The 15172-nt window shown below is 52.3% G+C and overlaps 1 protein-coding gene across 1 annotated transcript in view; it reads left to right on the forward strand.

Moving 5' to 3' along the window:
• The window catches only part of NUP210 (nucleoporin 210), a 111143-nt gene that overhangs the window by 20573 nt on the left and 75398 nt on the right, over window positions 1-15172 (forward strand). Inside the window, exons 2-5 of the mRNA XM_030801683.1 lie at window positions 2849-2985; window positions 5243-5374; window positions 11415-11511; window positions 14284-14434. Coding sequence (XP_030657543.1) covers window positions 2849-2985; window positions 5243-5374; window positions 11415-11511; window positions 14284-14434 — 517 coding nt within the window. The remainder of the gene's footprint in view (window positions 1-2848; window positions 2986-5242; window positions 5375-11414; window positions 11512-14283; window positions 14435-15172) is intronic.

The following is a 15172-nucleotide window of genomic DNA, read 5'->3' on the forward strand; positions in this document are numbered from 1 at the left end:
GAAAAGAGTGGTTGTCTCTATTTTGTTGAGGAGACAGAGGCTAGGAGAGGGTGTGGGATTACAGGCCAGACCAGGACCCCAGATCCCAGTTCCCAGGGGCCATTGAATGATATATACCACAGTGTTTTTAAAGGCAGGAGTGGGAAATGATGAATTCTCTTCCCCCCACATAGACTTTATTTTCTTTATTCTTTATATTTATTCATTTATTCTACTTGTTTGTTTGCTTGAGATGGGGCCTCATTCTGTCACTCAAGCAGAGTGCAGTGACACAATCAAAACTCACTGCAGCCTTGAACTCCTTGGCTCAAGAGATCCTCCCACCTCAGCCTCCCAGGTAGCTGGGACCACAGGTGCACACCACCATAACTGGCTAATTTTAAAAAATGTTTTTTGTAGAGATGGAGTCTCACTTTGTTGCCCAACCTGGTCTCGAACTTTTGGGCTCAAATGATCCTCCCACCTCAGCCTCCCAAAGTGTTAGGATTAGAAGCATGAGCCACTGCACCTGGCAGAGTAGACTTTTTTTTTTAAGGCAGTTTTAGGTTTATGGCAAAATTCAGTAGAAAGTACAGGCTCCTTTTTCTGCCCCCAGATCGAATCTAGGACCCAGGATTTGTTGAGTTTCGTTAGCCTCTACTGCCCCGTGTGAATTTTCTAATTTGTCTTTGTTTCCACACTCTCTTTTGTGTACTTGTGTGTGGGAAGTTTAAAGCCCTTTGAAAAACACCATAGGGCCCTAGGGCTGTCAGCAGTTGGATGGTTGGATGGAGTGTTTCCAGTGGGCGTGGGCCGGGTTCACAGGCACCTGCTTCTTGTCTCCTGTGTGTGCTTGTGCCTGCTTTGCTGTGTTCCTCGACTCTGCCGTGCTATTTTCCTGGAAGAAATCCACAAGGGGCCATAGACACTTCCTCCGGGATGTAGATTGCTTTCCTTCACTGATGGGTGCGGCTCATTTTCCGTAAACTTCCAAGGTCCATTTGCAGGCCTCCTGCTGCAGCCCACTGTGGCCAGGTGGTGTCGGAGTGGTCGGCATGCTCAGGTGTGTTAGAAGGGGCCTTGTGCCAGCTTGGCCCAGGGACACTTGGCATCCAGCCAGAAAGTGGGACATCTGCCTGGGTGTGTTCCGCACCATTGCCTTTTTTTTTTTTTTTTGAGGCGGAGTCTCACTCTGTTGCCCAGGCTGGAATGCAATGGCTCAATCTTGGCTCGCTGCAGCCTCCGCCTCCCGGGTTCAAGCCATTCTCCTGCCTCAGCCTCCCGAGTAGCTGGGATTACAGGCACCCACCACCAAGCCTGGTTAATTTTTTTTTTCTTTTCTTTTTTTTTTTTTAGACGGAGTCTTGCTCTGTCGCCCAGGCTGGAGCGCAGTGTTGCAATCTCGGCTCACTGCAAGCTCCGCCTCCCTGGTTCATGCCATTCTCCTGCCTCAGCCTCCCGAGTAGCTGGGACTACAGGCGCCCACCACCACGCCCCGCTAATTTTTTGTATTTTTAGTAGAGACGGGGTTTCACCGTGGTCTCGATCTCCTGACCTCGTGATCCGCCCACCTCGGCCTCCCAAAGTGCTGGGATTACAGGTGTTGAGCCACTGCACCCGGCCCAAGCCTGGTTAATTTTTTGTATTTTTAGTAGATATGGGGTTTTACCAAGTTGGCCAGGCTGGTCTCGAACTCCTGACCTCTGGTGATCTGCCCACCTCGGCCTCCCAAAGTGCTGAGATTACAGGCATGAGCCACTGCACCTGGCCACGCACCATTGCTTTTTGACACCAGGCAGTTTCTGACAAGTCTCCTTCAGAATACTCGCGGCTGTGGATGTTCCAGTGAGTTTAGGCAAAGTTAGGGAGGATGCAGAGACCCTGGAGTGTCTGCTCTATGTCTGGTGCTGTGCTGGGTGCGGCCCCGAGAGACAAGCACCAGGCACGGCTTAGTGGCCCCTCCTGGGGTCTTGGTCACACTATAAGCTCCTGAGGGCAGCATGGCCGGCCGCTTCCCATGGCCCTGCTTCACCCCAGGTCCTGCGTGGCATTCTTTTGGAGGCCCTGTACACTAGGCCTGAGTGCCTGTCTGTAGACAGCACGTGCTAGCTGGGCATGCTCAATGTGGAGTCTGCTGTGCTCTGCCTCTCGTCCCCTTCTCACCTGGGCCTGGGGCAGTTATCCTGGGCCATGGATGAGAAACTGAGGCGCTGACAGCAGATAGCTTTCCCCACACATTCCTGTTATTCTCCCCGGGGAAATTGGCCCACAGACGTCTGGGCTCATTTGTGGATGTGTTTATCTGTCTGTCTCCCCACTGTGGCTATCATATCCACTCCGCAGGCACTGGGAGCTCATGGTCGTGGTTATCATTACAAGTAGTGATCCCCAGGGTTAGTGAAACCCGTTGGGGTTGGAAGCTGATGCCTGGAGCCTGCTGTGTGCCAGGCCTGGGCTAGAGGTCGGTCGAGATGCCTGCCTGTGCCCCTCCCTGTGCAACGTGTCCCTCATGGGATCCCTTGAGCAGCTTTCTTGCTGGTACTGAACGACTCCCACATCTGCAGGAGTCTTGGACGGTGGCCATCTGTTGAACCTTGAGGTCATTTCCAAGTTTGAGGTCTCCTGTTTGATTTGCTCCGTGCGGACTATGTGCACAGGCCCAGAGCCCTCAGCTTGTGGAGGTCTTAACTGGAGAGGCCTTGGCAGGGCTCCACGTCTCTGGGTTTGAAGCTGGTGTTAGGCGGCCCACCTCACTTCTGTCTTTGGGTCCAGGACTGTGCCCTAGACAGGAGCCACAGCCTGTTGTCTGGACCCCACTGTGCCTTGCAGTGCAGCTCCAGAGAGTAAATGCTGTCTTCTTCCACTGCAGGTTGTCCACCCGGCCGGAAGTGGCCAGCATCGAGCCTCTGGGCCTGGACGAGCAGCAGTGTTCCCAGAAGGCGGTGGTGCAGGCCCGCCTGACCCAGCCTGCCCGCCTCACCAGCATCCTCTTCGCAGAGGACATCAGTAAGGGCTGAGTGCTGTGTGTGACATCAGTAAGGGCTGAGTGCTGTGTGTGATCCCCGGTGGGAGCCAGAGACAGGGAAACGCCCACTGAGACCCAGGGTCCCAGAGGCTACCTGAGCCCATGGCAAGGCTTTCTCTTGTTGGGTGGCAGGACACCCAGGCAGGAGACAGGCACCCAGCAGGCAACACCCATCCCAGGACTTGTGCCAGCACTTTGTACCACGTTCCTTTTTGTGGAGGCTGGCTTGCTAAATCTCTAAATTATTGTTACCTAAATAACTCTTAATGGGTATCAACTCATTACTATGACAGTTGTCCTAATCTATGAAATCACTTCTTTTCCTTCCTCATATCTAATTTATTATATTAGTTGTAAAGTAGTTTGACAACAACAATATAATTTTCAATCACGCTTTTCACTACTTAGATTATAGGACATGTTCCATTTTACCATACAATGATTTTTTTTTTTTTTTTTGAGACAGAGTCTTGCTGTGTCACCCAGGCTGGAGTGCAGTGGCGCGATCTCGGCTTGCTGCAACCTCCACCTCCCGGGTTCAAGTGATTCTCCTGCCTCAGCCTCCTGAGTAGTTGGGACTACAGGCATGCGCCACCATACCCGGCTAATTTTTATATTTTCAGCAGAGACGAGTTTCACCAAGTTGGCCAGGCTGGTCTCCAACTCCTGACCTCATGATCCACCCACCTCAGCCTCCCAAAGTGTTGGGATTACAGGTGTGAGCCACCGCACCTGGCCCATACAATGATTTTTAATGCTGAATAATATTCTCTTTTTTTTGTTGCTGTTTTGAGACAGTGTCTTACTCTGTCACCCAGACTGAAGTGCAGTTGCTCCAACACTGCTCACTGCAGCCATAACCTCCTGGACTCAAGCAATCCTCCTGCCTCAGCCTCTCAAGTATTTAATAGCTGGGACCACAGGTGCATGTCACCATGCCCAGCTAATTTGTAAAATTTTTTGTGGCGAGTTGGGGGCCTCCCTTTGTTGTCCAGGCTGGTTTCAAACTCCTGGGCTCAAGCAGCCCTTCTGCCTTGGCCTCCCACAGTGGCGGGATTACATGTGTGAGCTACCACACCTGGCCCAAATAATATTCTTAACAGGAGGTTGTCCTATAAGCATTCCCTTCTATTGGGCATTTAGAGTGTTTTCAGATGTTTGTTTCAGTGTTACATATAAAAATAAATGTTTTTATATAGAGAACAAATTAGAGTTCTTTTACATTATTTCTTAAGATAAATTCCCAGTTTTTCTGGGCCACAGGCTTGAATATTTTTATTTTTATTTTTTGAGATGGAGTCTCTCTCTGTTACCCAGGCTGGAGTGCAGTGGTGTGATCTTGGCTCACTGCAACCTCTGCCTCCCGGGTTCAAGCAATTCTTCTGCCTCAGCCTCCCAAGTAGCTGGAATTATAGGCATGTGCCACCATGCCTGACTAATTTTTCTTGTATTTTTAATAAAAATGGGGTTTCATCATATTGGCCAGGCTGGTCTTGAACTCCTGACCTCAAGTGATCCACCTGCCTTGGCCTCCCAAAGTGCTGGGATTACAGACGTGAGCCACCATGCCTGGCCAACCTTGAATACTTTTAAGGCTTTTCATGCATGGGACTGTATTGCTGTGCAAGAAAACCACACTAAAGTGCACAAGTATTTTTATATGGTACCTCAAGAATGGTCAGAACAATTTTGTATCTCTTGCTGCTATCCTTACACTTGAGGGCTCCCCAGGTAATGCCATTTACATACCTTATTTATGGAGCAAGTAAAAAAATCTCTGGGTGTGCCCACCAGCCCCTTCTGTACTATAGTTGATAGTCTTTTATAAAAACACCAGCATATGTGAAAACCAAAAACCACCAGCGTAATCCCTAATCTCAGTGAAGGGACAGGGCTCTCGTCTTTGGGATGGGAACTCGTCATACTATACTATAACCCTTGTCACTTCACTAAATGGTTACACCCTGAACGAAACTAAGTTTTCCTTGCCCACAGCTTTAAATGCTGGTGCCCTGCTGGAAAAGCCAGAATGGGTGGTGACAAGGCCCCCACAGCCCTTCCTTTCTGGTAGTCCCTGTTAACTTTCAGTGGGGCTGTGTGCAAGGCAACTGCTTGGCTTCTGAGGGTGAAGCTGGTGGTCACTGTGGTCTTTGCCAGAGTGTAAGCCTGCAAGGCTTGGAAGTGGAGCCAGGGGCGGGGACTGTCTTTGGTGCTGACCCCTCCCTGGGGTTCCTCCAGCCACAGGCCAGGTCCTGCGCTGTGATGCCATTGTGGACCTCATCCATGACATCCAGATCGTCTCTACCACCCGTGAGCTCTACCTGGAGGACTCTCCCCTGGAGCTGAAGATCCAGGCCCTGGACTCCGAAGGTGAGGACGTCCCCTGCCTGTTTGTCCTCTGCAGCCCATGCTAGATCATCCCCCCACCATGACCCTGGCCTCTCTGCGTTCCCCACTCCTCTGGCATCCAACCCTGCAGGTCCCTAGAGGGCAGCTCTGGTCAGGCAGGTGAAGTTGGGGCTGGGGGAGATGCTGAAGAGGCAGAAACCACCTCTGAGGTGGGTCTCAAGCCCTCGGTGGTGTCGAATCATGGTCACTCCTGGCACTCAGGAACCCCTGCAGTGGGGCCTGTGTGCTCAGAGCTGTGGCTCTGTGACCCTGGAGCCAGACCCTGCCTGTCATAGTGCTGGTCCTTGGTGCAGCACATCTTGGGGAAGCTAGCATTCTTGGCAGTGATGGGAGGCAGGGAGAGGCTCCCTGTTGTGGCTCTTAGGGCCGGTGGTGGCTTCCTGTTCCAGACCTCAGAGCATGTGTGTGGGTCAGGTCACATTTATGCTGCTGGCCCAGGGCACTGACCTCACATCTTCACCTTGCCAGAGTCAAATATGGGCTTGTTTCTAGGCTGGAATTCTTCTAGGTGATCTCTTAAAGGAAGTAAGGGAAACTTTTTTTTTTTTTTTTGAGACAGAGTCTTGCTCTTGTTGCTCGGGCTGGAGTGCAGTGACGCGATCTTGGCTTACTGCAACCTCTGCCTCCCGAGTTCAAGCGATTCTCCTGCCTCAGCCTCCCGAGTAGCTGGGATTATAGGTGCCTGCCACCATGCCCAGCTAATTTTATTTTTTTTATTTTTTATATTTTTTTTTATTTTTAGTGGAAATGGTTTTCACCAAGTTGGCCAGGCTGGTCTCGGACTCCTGACCTCAGGTGATCCACCTGCCTCAGCCTCCCAAAGTACTGGGATTACACGCATGAGCCACCGCACCCAGCCAGTAAGGGAAACTTTGTAGGTTAAAATTCTTGTCAGAGAAAATAAAAATCAGGCAAAAGATGCCTTTCAGATGATCTGCCCCAAAACTAAGTCCAAACCAAGGCTCACCTTGTCTTTGAAACCTTTTCTGACAACTCTAGCTCCTGTTTTTGAAAAAAAATTTCTGGATCAGGATTTCTTAGCCTAGATAGTATTGATTGACATTTGGGGTTGAATAATTCTTTGTGATGCGGGCTGTCAGTGCATTATAGGATGTTCAGCAGCATCCCAGGCCTCTACCTACTAGATGTTAGTAGTGTCTCCCAAGCCATGACAATCAAAAATGGCCCAGACATGGCCAAATGTCCCTGGGGGGCCAAACTACTGTTTAGAGCACTAGCAGACCCTTTCTTCCCCACTTACCCATTCATCAGATGAGTGACACTGCCTTCTGACCTGTGAGATTGAGATAGTGTTGCTTGTCCTGGGGACCATAAGGATTTAGTGAGAAATATGTACAGTGTTCAGTCTTGTGTGAATACTCAGTAAGCCAGGGGGTGTTTCTTTGAGCACTTTGTACAAACTGGGCATTGTCCAGGCACCAGGGTTGCTATAGGGAAAGAAGTACCTGGCAGCTCCCAAACAGTTAAACACAGAGTTATCCTATGCCCTGGCAATTCCACTCCTACCCAAGAGACCGGAAAATACATGTCCACATGTAAATGCTCATAACAGCATTGTTCATAACCGCCAAATGTGAAAACAACCCAAGAGCCCATCAACAAATGAGTGGAAAAACAAAACGCAGTCGACCCCTGCAATGGAATATTATTTAGCCACAAAAAGAAGGAAATACAGGCTGGGTGCAGTGGCTCATGCCTGTAATTCCAGCACTTTGGGAGGCCGAGGCGGGGCAGATCACTTGAGGTCAGGAATTCGAGACCAGCCTGGCCAACATGGTGAAACCCTGTCTCTACTAAAAATAGAAAAATAAGCCAGGCGTGGTGGCGCACACCTGTAGTCCCAGTTACTCAGGAGGCTGAGGCAAGAGAATCGCTTGAGCCCAGGAGGCGGAGGCTGCAGTGAGCCGAGATGGCACCATTGCACTCCAGCCTGTTGCAGATTCCTGGGGGCAGTGTGTGAAGGTGCCATGGTCTCCACGTCCTGGCCAGCACTTGCTATTGCTCATCCTTGTGGTTCTAGTTAAACCCCCTTTGTGTCACTTTTTCTTGAATGTGTATCCATTCTCCCCAGGCAGGTGGTGGGGATGTCGGGATTGGGGAGGTGCCTGCCTTGGCCTTCCCAGGCCACTGTTATGCCAGGATGGTGCCCAGCGGCCGTGGATGGTTTCCTCTCACAGTCCCCCCTCTCCTGGAGGGTTGATGGCCCCTGCAGCCAGTTCCAGAGTAGGACGTCATCTGGTCTCCACAGACTGGATCATTCACCAATAGCCCATGTCAAGGCCCCACCTTTGCAGTAAGGAAATGGATAACTTCCCTCCTCGCCCACATCATGCTTTCTACTTGGTCCTCCTCGCCCCACAATACTTTGATGAGTACCTTCATCATTTCTTTTGCCTTTTTTTCTGAGCCTGTGACCTCTTTTCTGATCAGAGTCTCCTCTGTGAAGATGAACTTGACCCTTAGAACCTTTGAGGGGCTGGCAGTCCCAGAAATGATGTGCCTTATCTGTATTGATGAATGTCAAGAAAGAGAATTGCTCAACGAACAGTGGCACCCTGGCTGCCCATGGGTGCCAGGCAGTATGTTGTCCCCTTAGTAAGTACAATGTCTTATTGTGCTTATAAATGGTCTGATGCCCACTATATAGATGAGGAAGCTGAGGCTCAGAGAGCTTCAGTAATTTGCCCACAGTCACACAGCTCATGGGTGGCTGAGCAGGGGCTGGGATCCAGGATGTCCGACTCTGTCGCCTGAGCTGTTTCCCGCTGGACGCACTGCCTGTCTCCTACTGCTGCATTTTCCTGGGCATTGGGGGCCCTCCCCACATGGCTGGGATCTGCCTTTTTGGCCAGAAGCCACCTGCAGAGTGCCCGCCTCCAGACAGGGCTCTGTCTGTTGCACATAGTAGGTACTAATAGCTTCTTTTTGAGTGGAAAAAGCAAAACTTTAAGCAGAGGTTTTCACAGCTATTTCCTGGCCCACCGGTGCCTCTCGCATCAGCAGAACTGGACTAGCTCAGGGTCTCCAAAGATGCCCCCTCCTCACCTTTCCTTATCCCGTCTCTTCTGCCTGGAGCACCTTCCCCTCCTGAACTCTGCTTTCAGAAGCTACGCTTCCTCTGGCATTGCCTCTCGGGTGTCCCCTCCTCCAGGGAGCCCTCCTTGGCTGCCCAAGGTGGGACTTGTTCTTCCCTTCGATGTCCCTCAGCTCTGCAGTGCCCCCTGCCCTGTGATACAAGGCATTTTCTACTGTGGCTTGTCAAGGTCAGCACTAGGAAGACATAACTGAAATCAGTTCATTCTTCTGGACTCTTCTGTGCCTGACACTGGACTTTGGGCCTGGCCGGCATTGGGTAAATGTTTGCTAGGTTGAATTGCCTAACATTTTCCTTCAGCCCCCCTGCAGAACAGGGGAGGTGGATCCTCTGGAGACTGGACCCCTGGCTTTCCTGGTTAATATCTAAACTTGGCTGTGAGCCTTCAAGGTCAAGGGCTCTGTTGCACATAGTAGGTACTGATAGCTTCTTTTAGAGTGGAAAAAGCAAAACTTTGGGCACAGATTTATTGAGAGCTTTCCCTTCCCCCTTGCTACCCTTAGGGGTGCCCACCTGCAGCAGGCCCTGGAAAGGCAGATGCCTGCCTTGACATCCCCAGAGCCCACGCAGCGGGGTCTGGCCATGTTGCCAGCAGCTGGCAGGAGAGAAAGCCAGTGGCCAGCAGCTGGCAGGCCCATGCATGAACGAGGGTCCCTGTGTTCTCATCTGCACAGAGCCCTGCAAATCCTGCACTCGGTCCTGTGTGTGCACCTGCTGGAGCAGGTAACTTACAGAAGCCTAAGGACACTTTTTGCCCTTGAAATTACCACACATTCAACTCTTCTTCCACATTTGAATGCGGTGGACTTCCAGCAGAGACTAGGGGGAGCAAAGATGATGAAAAACAGCTCCACGTGCAGCCCCTGAAGTGTCTACAGGCATGATTCTCTCCCACCGTTTTCCTTGCTAAGAGCCCCTTAGCAGGGCCTCCCCCACCTACATCCCCTTGTCCATAGGCGGACCATTGTGAACACTGGACATGTCACGGGGGTGCTTTCTCAATTTGATCTTCCCACCAACCCCATGCGTTGGTATTTTCATCCCCATTTTATAGAAGAGAAAAGCCGTGCTTGGAGCTGAGCTGGGTGGAAGCCCCAGGGTAGCTGTTCAGGACTCTTGGGGTGTTGGCATGTATTTGTGTTAAGGGAGTGGCCTGCCTGGTGGTCTGCAGTCTTGCATTTCTGGTTACTGGGTCACACTATTGTAGGGACTCCATGCTTCCCTCACTGAGCACACTATAAGGCTGGCCTGCTGGGCTCTGACTCCGGAAGGCAGGAATTTGGGCCCAAGCTCCCCTCACCGAGCGTACTGCAAAGCCGGCCTGCTGGGCTCTTCCCCAAGAAGGTGGAATTGGAGCCCAGGCTCCCCTCACTGAGCACACTGCTAAGCCAACCTGCTGGGCTCTGCCCCCGGACAGTGGAATTGGGGCCAGCAGTACTCCATATGCACCTCGTTTCAGCTCAGTGTGCAGAAGAAGGTTCTCACAGTCAGAGCTGTTGAACAGAGGAATAGGCTGTGCTGGGTGATGAGCTCCTCATCCCTGGGGTATGCGGGAAGTGTCTCAAGCCCTCATCCGATGGGGACGAAGCATCCAGGGGTTGAACTAGAGGACTCATGTCTTACAGCCGATGTGCTTCGCTGGTGTGGATTTTCATATCCACCATCCTCACGTAATGCCCTGGATGTTAGGAAGACAGATTAATTTTCGGGAAACCATAGACTTTTCATTTGCTCAAAATCCTGCTGTGGACTTCTAAGAAAAAATCTTCCCGCATGTATGTACATCACAGATGAGGGTTGTCTTCCTCTGATCAGTTGCTCACATTGACGGAAAGACACCCAGGGAACTGTAAGAAGATGCCTCTTTTCATAAAAGATGCCCTGAGAAGTAAGGCGAAGGCAGCAGAGTTTTCTGGAGCTTCTGCTAAGCACTATTTCATGCGATCTTTGAGACCTCGCGGGGCCAGGGATCGGGGTGAAGAGAAGCAGGACCCCAGGCCCATCCGACTCTAAATACCTTGCCCTTTGCACTGTAGAAACAGCTTTTCTTGGCCACGAGATGCCTTGTATTGGGAGCTGGTCAGGAAGGGAGTGTGGATGAGGGATGTGGAACAGGCGTGGAGCATCAGGTGCTGGTGGGGAGTGTGGCATGGCCCCTTCTAGAGAGGGCGAGCAGCTTCTGGCCCTCAGAGGGAATGAGGCCCAGGTGGGTGGATCTTCATCCTTTCAAGAGAAGGTGAGAACTAGACTTGCATGTGGCATCTGTTTCTTGATTGGAAAGGACAGATCAGAAGGCTCCCAGGCAGCAAGCCAGGACGTAAGAGCCAAGGCTGGCTGGGCCTGGCTCTTCTTGCCCCCTACCTACCCCAGGACCTCAGCGGTCTCACAGTCAAGGTGAAGAGACAAGAGTCATGTGACACTAGATAGTTTGGGTAATGCCCCTCCACCCTGGGTCCTCTCCCCTGCACAGGGAGGGAGAGGAGTTTACTCCTAGGAAGTGGTGAGCAGGAATGAATGGCCCAGGTTTCCGAGCAGCCTCCTAAATTGTAAACCGCTCACAGACGTGCGGGGCGGCAGTGTTATGCACTGCACTGAGCTGGTCCTGCAGTCAAGGGCAGGGAGTCACAGCAGGAAGAGGACAAACTTTCATCGGACAGCCCTAGGTTCAAATCCTGGCCTCGCCCCCTGGTGGTCACATGACCATGAGTAAGTGTCTTCATTCCTTTCAGCCTCAGTTTCCTCTCTTGACATACAGGTTATGACACCTGCCTGGTGGGTGGTGATGTGGAGCGTGGTTCCTGCATGGGGCAGAAGCTCCCATCACGCCTCCCTCCGCCCTGGGGAATTAACTCCATATCTGTCTGCCTCTCCCATCTGCTCTTATAGGGAACACCTTCAGCACTCTGGCTGGACTGGTCTTCGAGTGGACAATTGTGAAGGACTCCGAGGCGGACAGGTTCTCAGACTCCCACAATGCACTGCGGTAAGGGGCGCCTCTGCCAGGCCTGGCCCAGCCCCTTTGAAGGGAAGGGGAAAGGGGGACATCTGTAAGCTCCTCACCAGCGGGGGGGCTTTCATCTGGGTCATTGAGGAGCCTGGGAGACTCCTAGGATGCCTGCAACATTCCGAGTATCCAGTTAAGGAATGGGGTCCACTCACACCATTGTGTGGGAGCCTGGCTGCTTCTGCAGCCCACAGAGAGTGTCCTGTGAGAAGCTGTCAGAGGCTTGGGATGTCCAGCCAGAGAAATGAGACATGCACGGCTGTCTTGGGGCACAGGGAAAGTATGGGTGGCCCCAGGCTGCACTTCTGGGGGGCCAGTTAAAGGGCAGCCAGGTTTTGGCTGGGGCACAGGCCAGCTGTGCTGGCTGGTCTCAGGTGGAACAGGCTGAGTCGCCCATACGGTAGTATAGTAAGACCCGTTGTGAGGCGGACACCTTAAGCGTCTTGACCTGTGTCATCCTCCTGGCAGCCACGCGAGCTTGCCTACCACTGTGCTCTCCATCGAGTAGTCATAGAGGCTGAGACTTGGAGAGGCCGAGCCGCTTGTCTGAGCTTGGGGAGGGCAGAGCTGGAGTCTGAACTCAGATCCGTGGATCTGCACTCTCACGTGGGAGCCATGGGCCCCAGAGCTATTTACTTGTAGTTAGAAAATGAGCAGTTCAGTTCCTAAGATGCACAAGCCTCCTGTCAATGGCTCACTGCGCTGCCACGTGTGGGACAGGGCAGGAGCAGAGCCACGCGGGTCCTCTACCGGTGCTGGTGCAGTTCCCAGGTCTGAGCTTGTATTCCTGGTTGTGCCACCTTCCTCATGATTTGCTATGTGATTTTTAAAAAGCATGGTCCCTTTTTTAAAGTTGTTTTTGAATCTTTTGAGTCTCCTTTTGCAGCAATTTTAGGCCTATAGAAAATCTGCCAGTGTAGTCCAAAAAGTGGTCTCCCTCATTCACCTGAGAGCCGGCTGCCAGCCTCATGTCCCATCACCCTGATGATTTTCATGTGCTTTACGACCATCAGGGACATTGTCCTGCCCAGCCACCATGCAGTCATGGCACTAGGAAACGAACACTGATGCCGGCTGTCTTCAGACCTTACTCAAGTTTGGTCATTTGTCCCAGCTTTATCCTTTTCAGCAAAAATAAAGATCCCAGCCCCAAGTCACCTGCCACAAGTGTCCTGTTTCTCTTAGTCTCTGTCAGCCTGGGACTGTCTCCTGGGCTTTGACTTTGGACACCGCAACGCTTATGAAGAGGACAGTCTAGTTATCTGTAGAGTAGCCCTTGTTTTGGGTTTGTCTGCTGTTCCCTCACGGCCAGGGTCCGAACGTTGTGTCTTTTGCAGGAATATCACAGAAGTGAGACTCCATTCTTCCACTTGCCTCTGCGCTTTCTTACCCCTTTATAATTATAAGTCCTTTATCGGGGAGTTTACTGTCTGGTCTTTCATTATGCCAATAAAGTCCTGCTCTGGGCCGTAGGGGATGTTGGGGATGTGGTGGTTCCTCTATCACAACCTTCTCCAGGGCTCAGCTCACAGCAGCTCCAGGCAGACATCCTCATGTCCTGACGCCTTTGCGAGCTGAGTTGCCCTTGTGGAGACAGAGTCTTCTAGACCAGCTCTGTGGTTTCTGGTGTTTTGTAAAACCATGACCATGGGCCGGAGAATCAGAGACCTGGATTCCAGTCCTGGCTTTGTCGCTTCCTGCCCGTGGCCTTAGCCAGGGAATGTTACCCACCTGAGCGTCAGCCTCCTGCCCTGGGAAACAGCTGGAGGGGATACCGTGCCTGCCTCTGAGGGCCACTGTACAGCTCAGCAGGTTGATCTGCTCAGGGCCCCTCTCTGGGCCTGGCACACGCTGGATGTTGAGGGGATGCTGTTCCCTGTCCCCTTCTGACAACACCCCATTCCCTGCCACATCAGGCCCCTTGAGCTTCCAGGCAGCTAGCTCTGCACCTGAGCCAAATGCTAACAGAAATCCCAGATGCCAAGGCGGGTTGGAGCTGGATTGTCCTGGATTTGCAATTTGACGTGTGACACCTAGAGTAACCGGGCGAGGAAATAAATCACAGTGCGGCCCAGCATCGGCAGATTGCTCTTGTGCAGGGGAACAGTGGGCTCGTTTGTAAATGCAGGCTGAAGTGGGAGGCTGCATGGAAAGGATCCCTGGAGTCAGCCTGCCCAGCAGCCCACACTTTAGGCTCTACCACGTCCCCGACATCTCCCCAAGCTGGGATGCAGGAAGAGTGAGACGTGGTGCCGTCCAGTCCCCAGGGCTAGGGAACCCGTCATGGAGAATCGTTCCCCAGAGCTGGACACTAAGCCAGGGAGGTGGGACACGAACAGGCAGCCTCGGGGAGGTGAGGGTGCTGCTGGCCCCGCTGTGACTGGGCTGTGCTCTTGGGCCTGCTGCCTCATCTCCCGAGCCGCACTGTTCCCATGTGGACTCAGCAGCTGGTCTCGCATGTCAGTATTTACATCACATGTGCATGTGGATAAAATGCAGATTCCCAGGCATCTTAGAGAAAAAGCCTGGGCCAGGGGCCAAGAATCTTCATTTTTCACAAGGGCTTTGGCAGTTCTGATGTAGGAAGCTGCAGGGACATGTCTCTAGGCAATCCCAGTCCTGACTAGGGGGACACCCCTTATTTCAGCGTCAGCCCCAGTAGGAGGTGCTGATAGGGAATGCTGTGGTAGATTCTGAGAATCTTATGTTGGGGTTTGATCAACGAACTTTGACAACATGCTCCTTTTCCAGAATCCTCACTTTCTTGGAGTCTACGTACATCCCTCCTTCTTACATCTCAGAGATGGAGAAGGCTGCCAAGCAAGGGGACACCATCCTGGTGTCTGGGATGAAGACCGGGAGCTCCAAGCTCAAGGCTCGCATCCAGGAGGCTGTCTACAAGGTGGGCCTGGGGCGCTGGGGGGCAATGGGCTTCCTGGGGTGGAATCAGGCTGACGGTACCTGCTCACCCCCATAGACACGTTGAATAGTGGAAGTGAGATGCTGTCCCATGATTTCAGGATGTGGGTTCATATTTTTATGTGTTTGGTTTGGTTTGTTTGAGCCTCAGCTTACAAAGAAAGGTGGTTGAGGCCCCAGAAAGCATCTCTAGGGGTGCATAGCATTTGCCCATTCTCAGTTTCTGGGGAGGTCCAAGAGCAGGAGGTTCCCAGTAACTTGCCTGTTTCCAACTGGTGCCCCCACCGTGCTGGTATAGGGATGCTCCCAAGCACTTGGGGCTTTGACAAAACCCAGGGCTCCTGGGTGTCTTCTATGCTGTCTCTCCTTGGGCCCCCATTGGAGCCCTGAGACTGGTGGCCCAGGGATTCCACGTGTAGATCTCCTCAACCCCCTGCCCCAGCCAATCCCATGTCTTCCTGGCCTCACCAGCATCCCATTCTCAGGGTAGTGGGGGTATGCCAGAGGAAAGGAGAGTGAGGAGTGGGTCTATCCAACATCCTGGTTCCTTCCCTGTTCGTGTGGACTAATGTCCACCCAACCAGTGCCTCATAGTACTTGGAGACAGTTTGCTCCTATATAGGGCCCAGGCTGGGATGGGGTACAGCCACACTGCTAAGCTGGAAAGGCAGATTGCTGTCCTGTCCACAGACATTCAGTGGCCCTCCCTGCCTGCCTGCTG

This window comes from Nomascus leucogenys, chromosome 21 (assembly GCF_006542625.1).
Source record: "Nomascus leucogenys isolate Asia chromosome 21, Asia_NLE_v1, whole genome shotgun sequence".
Lineage (NCBI taxonomy): Eukaryota > Metazoa > Chordata > Mammalia > Primates > Hylobatidae > Nomascus > Nomascus leucogenys.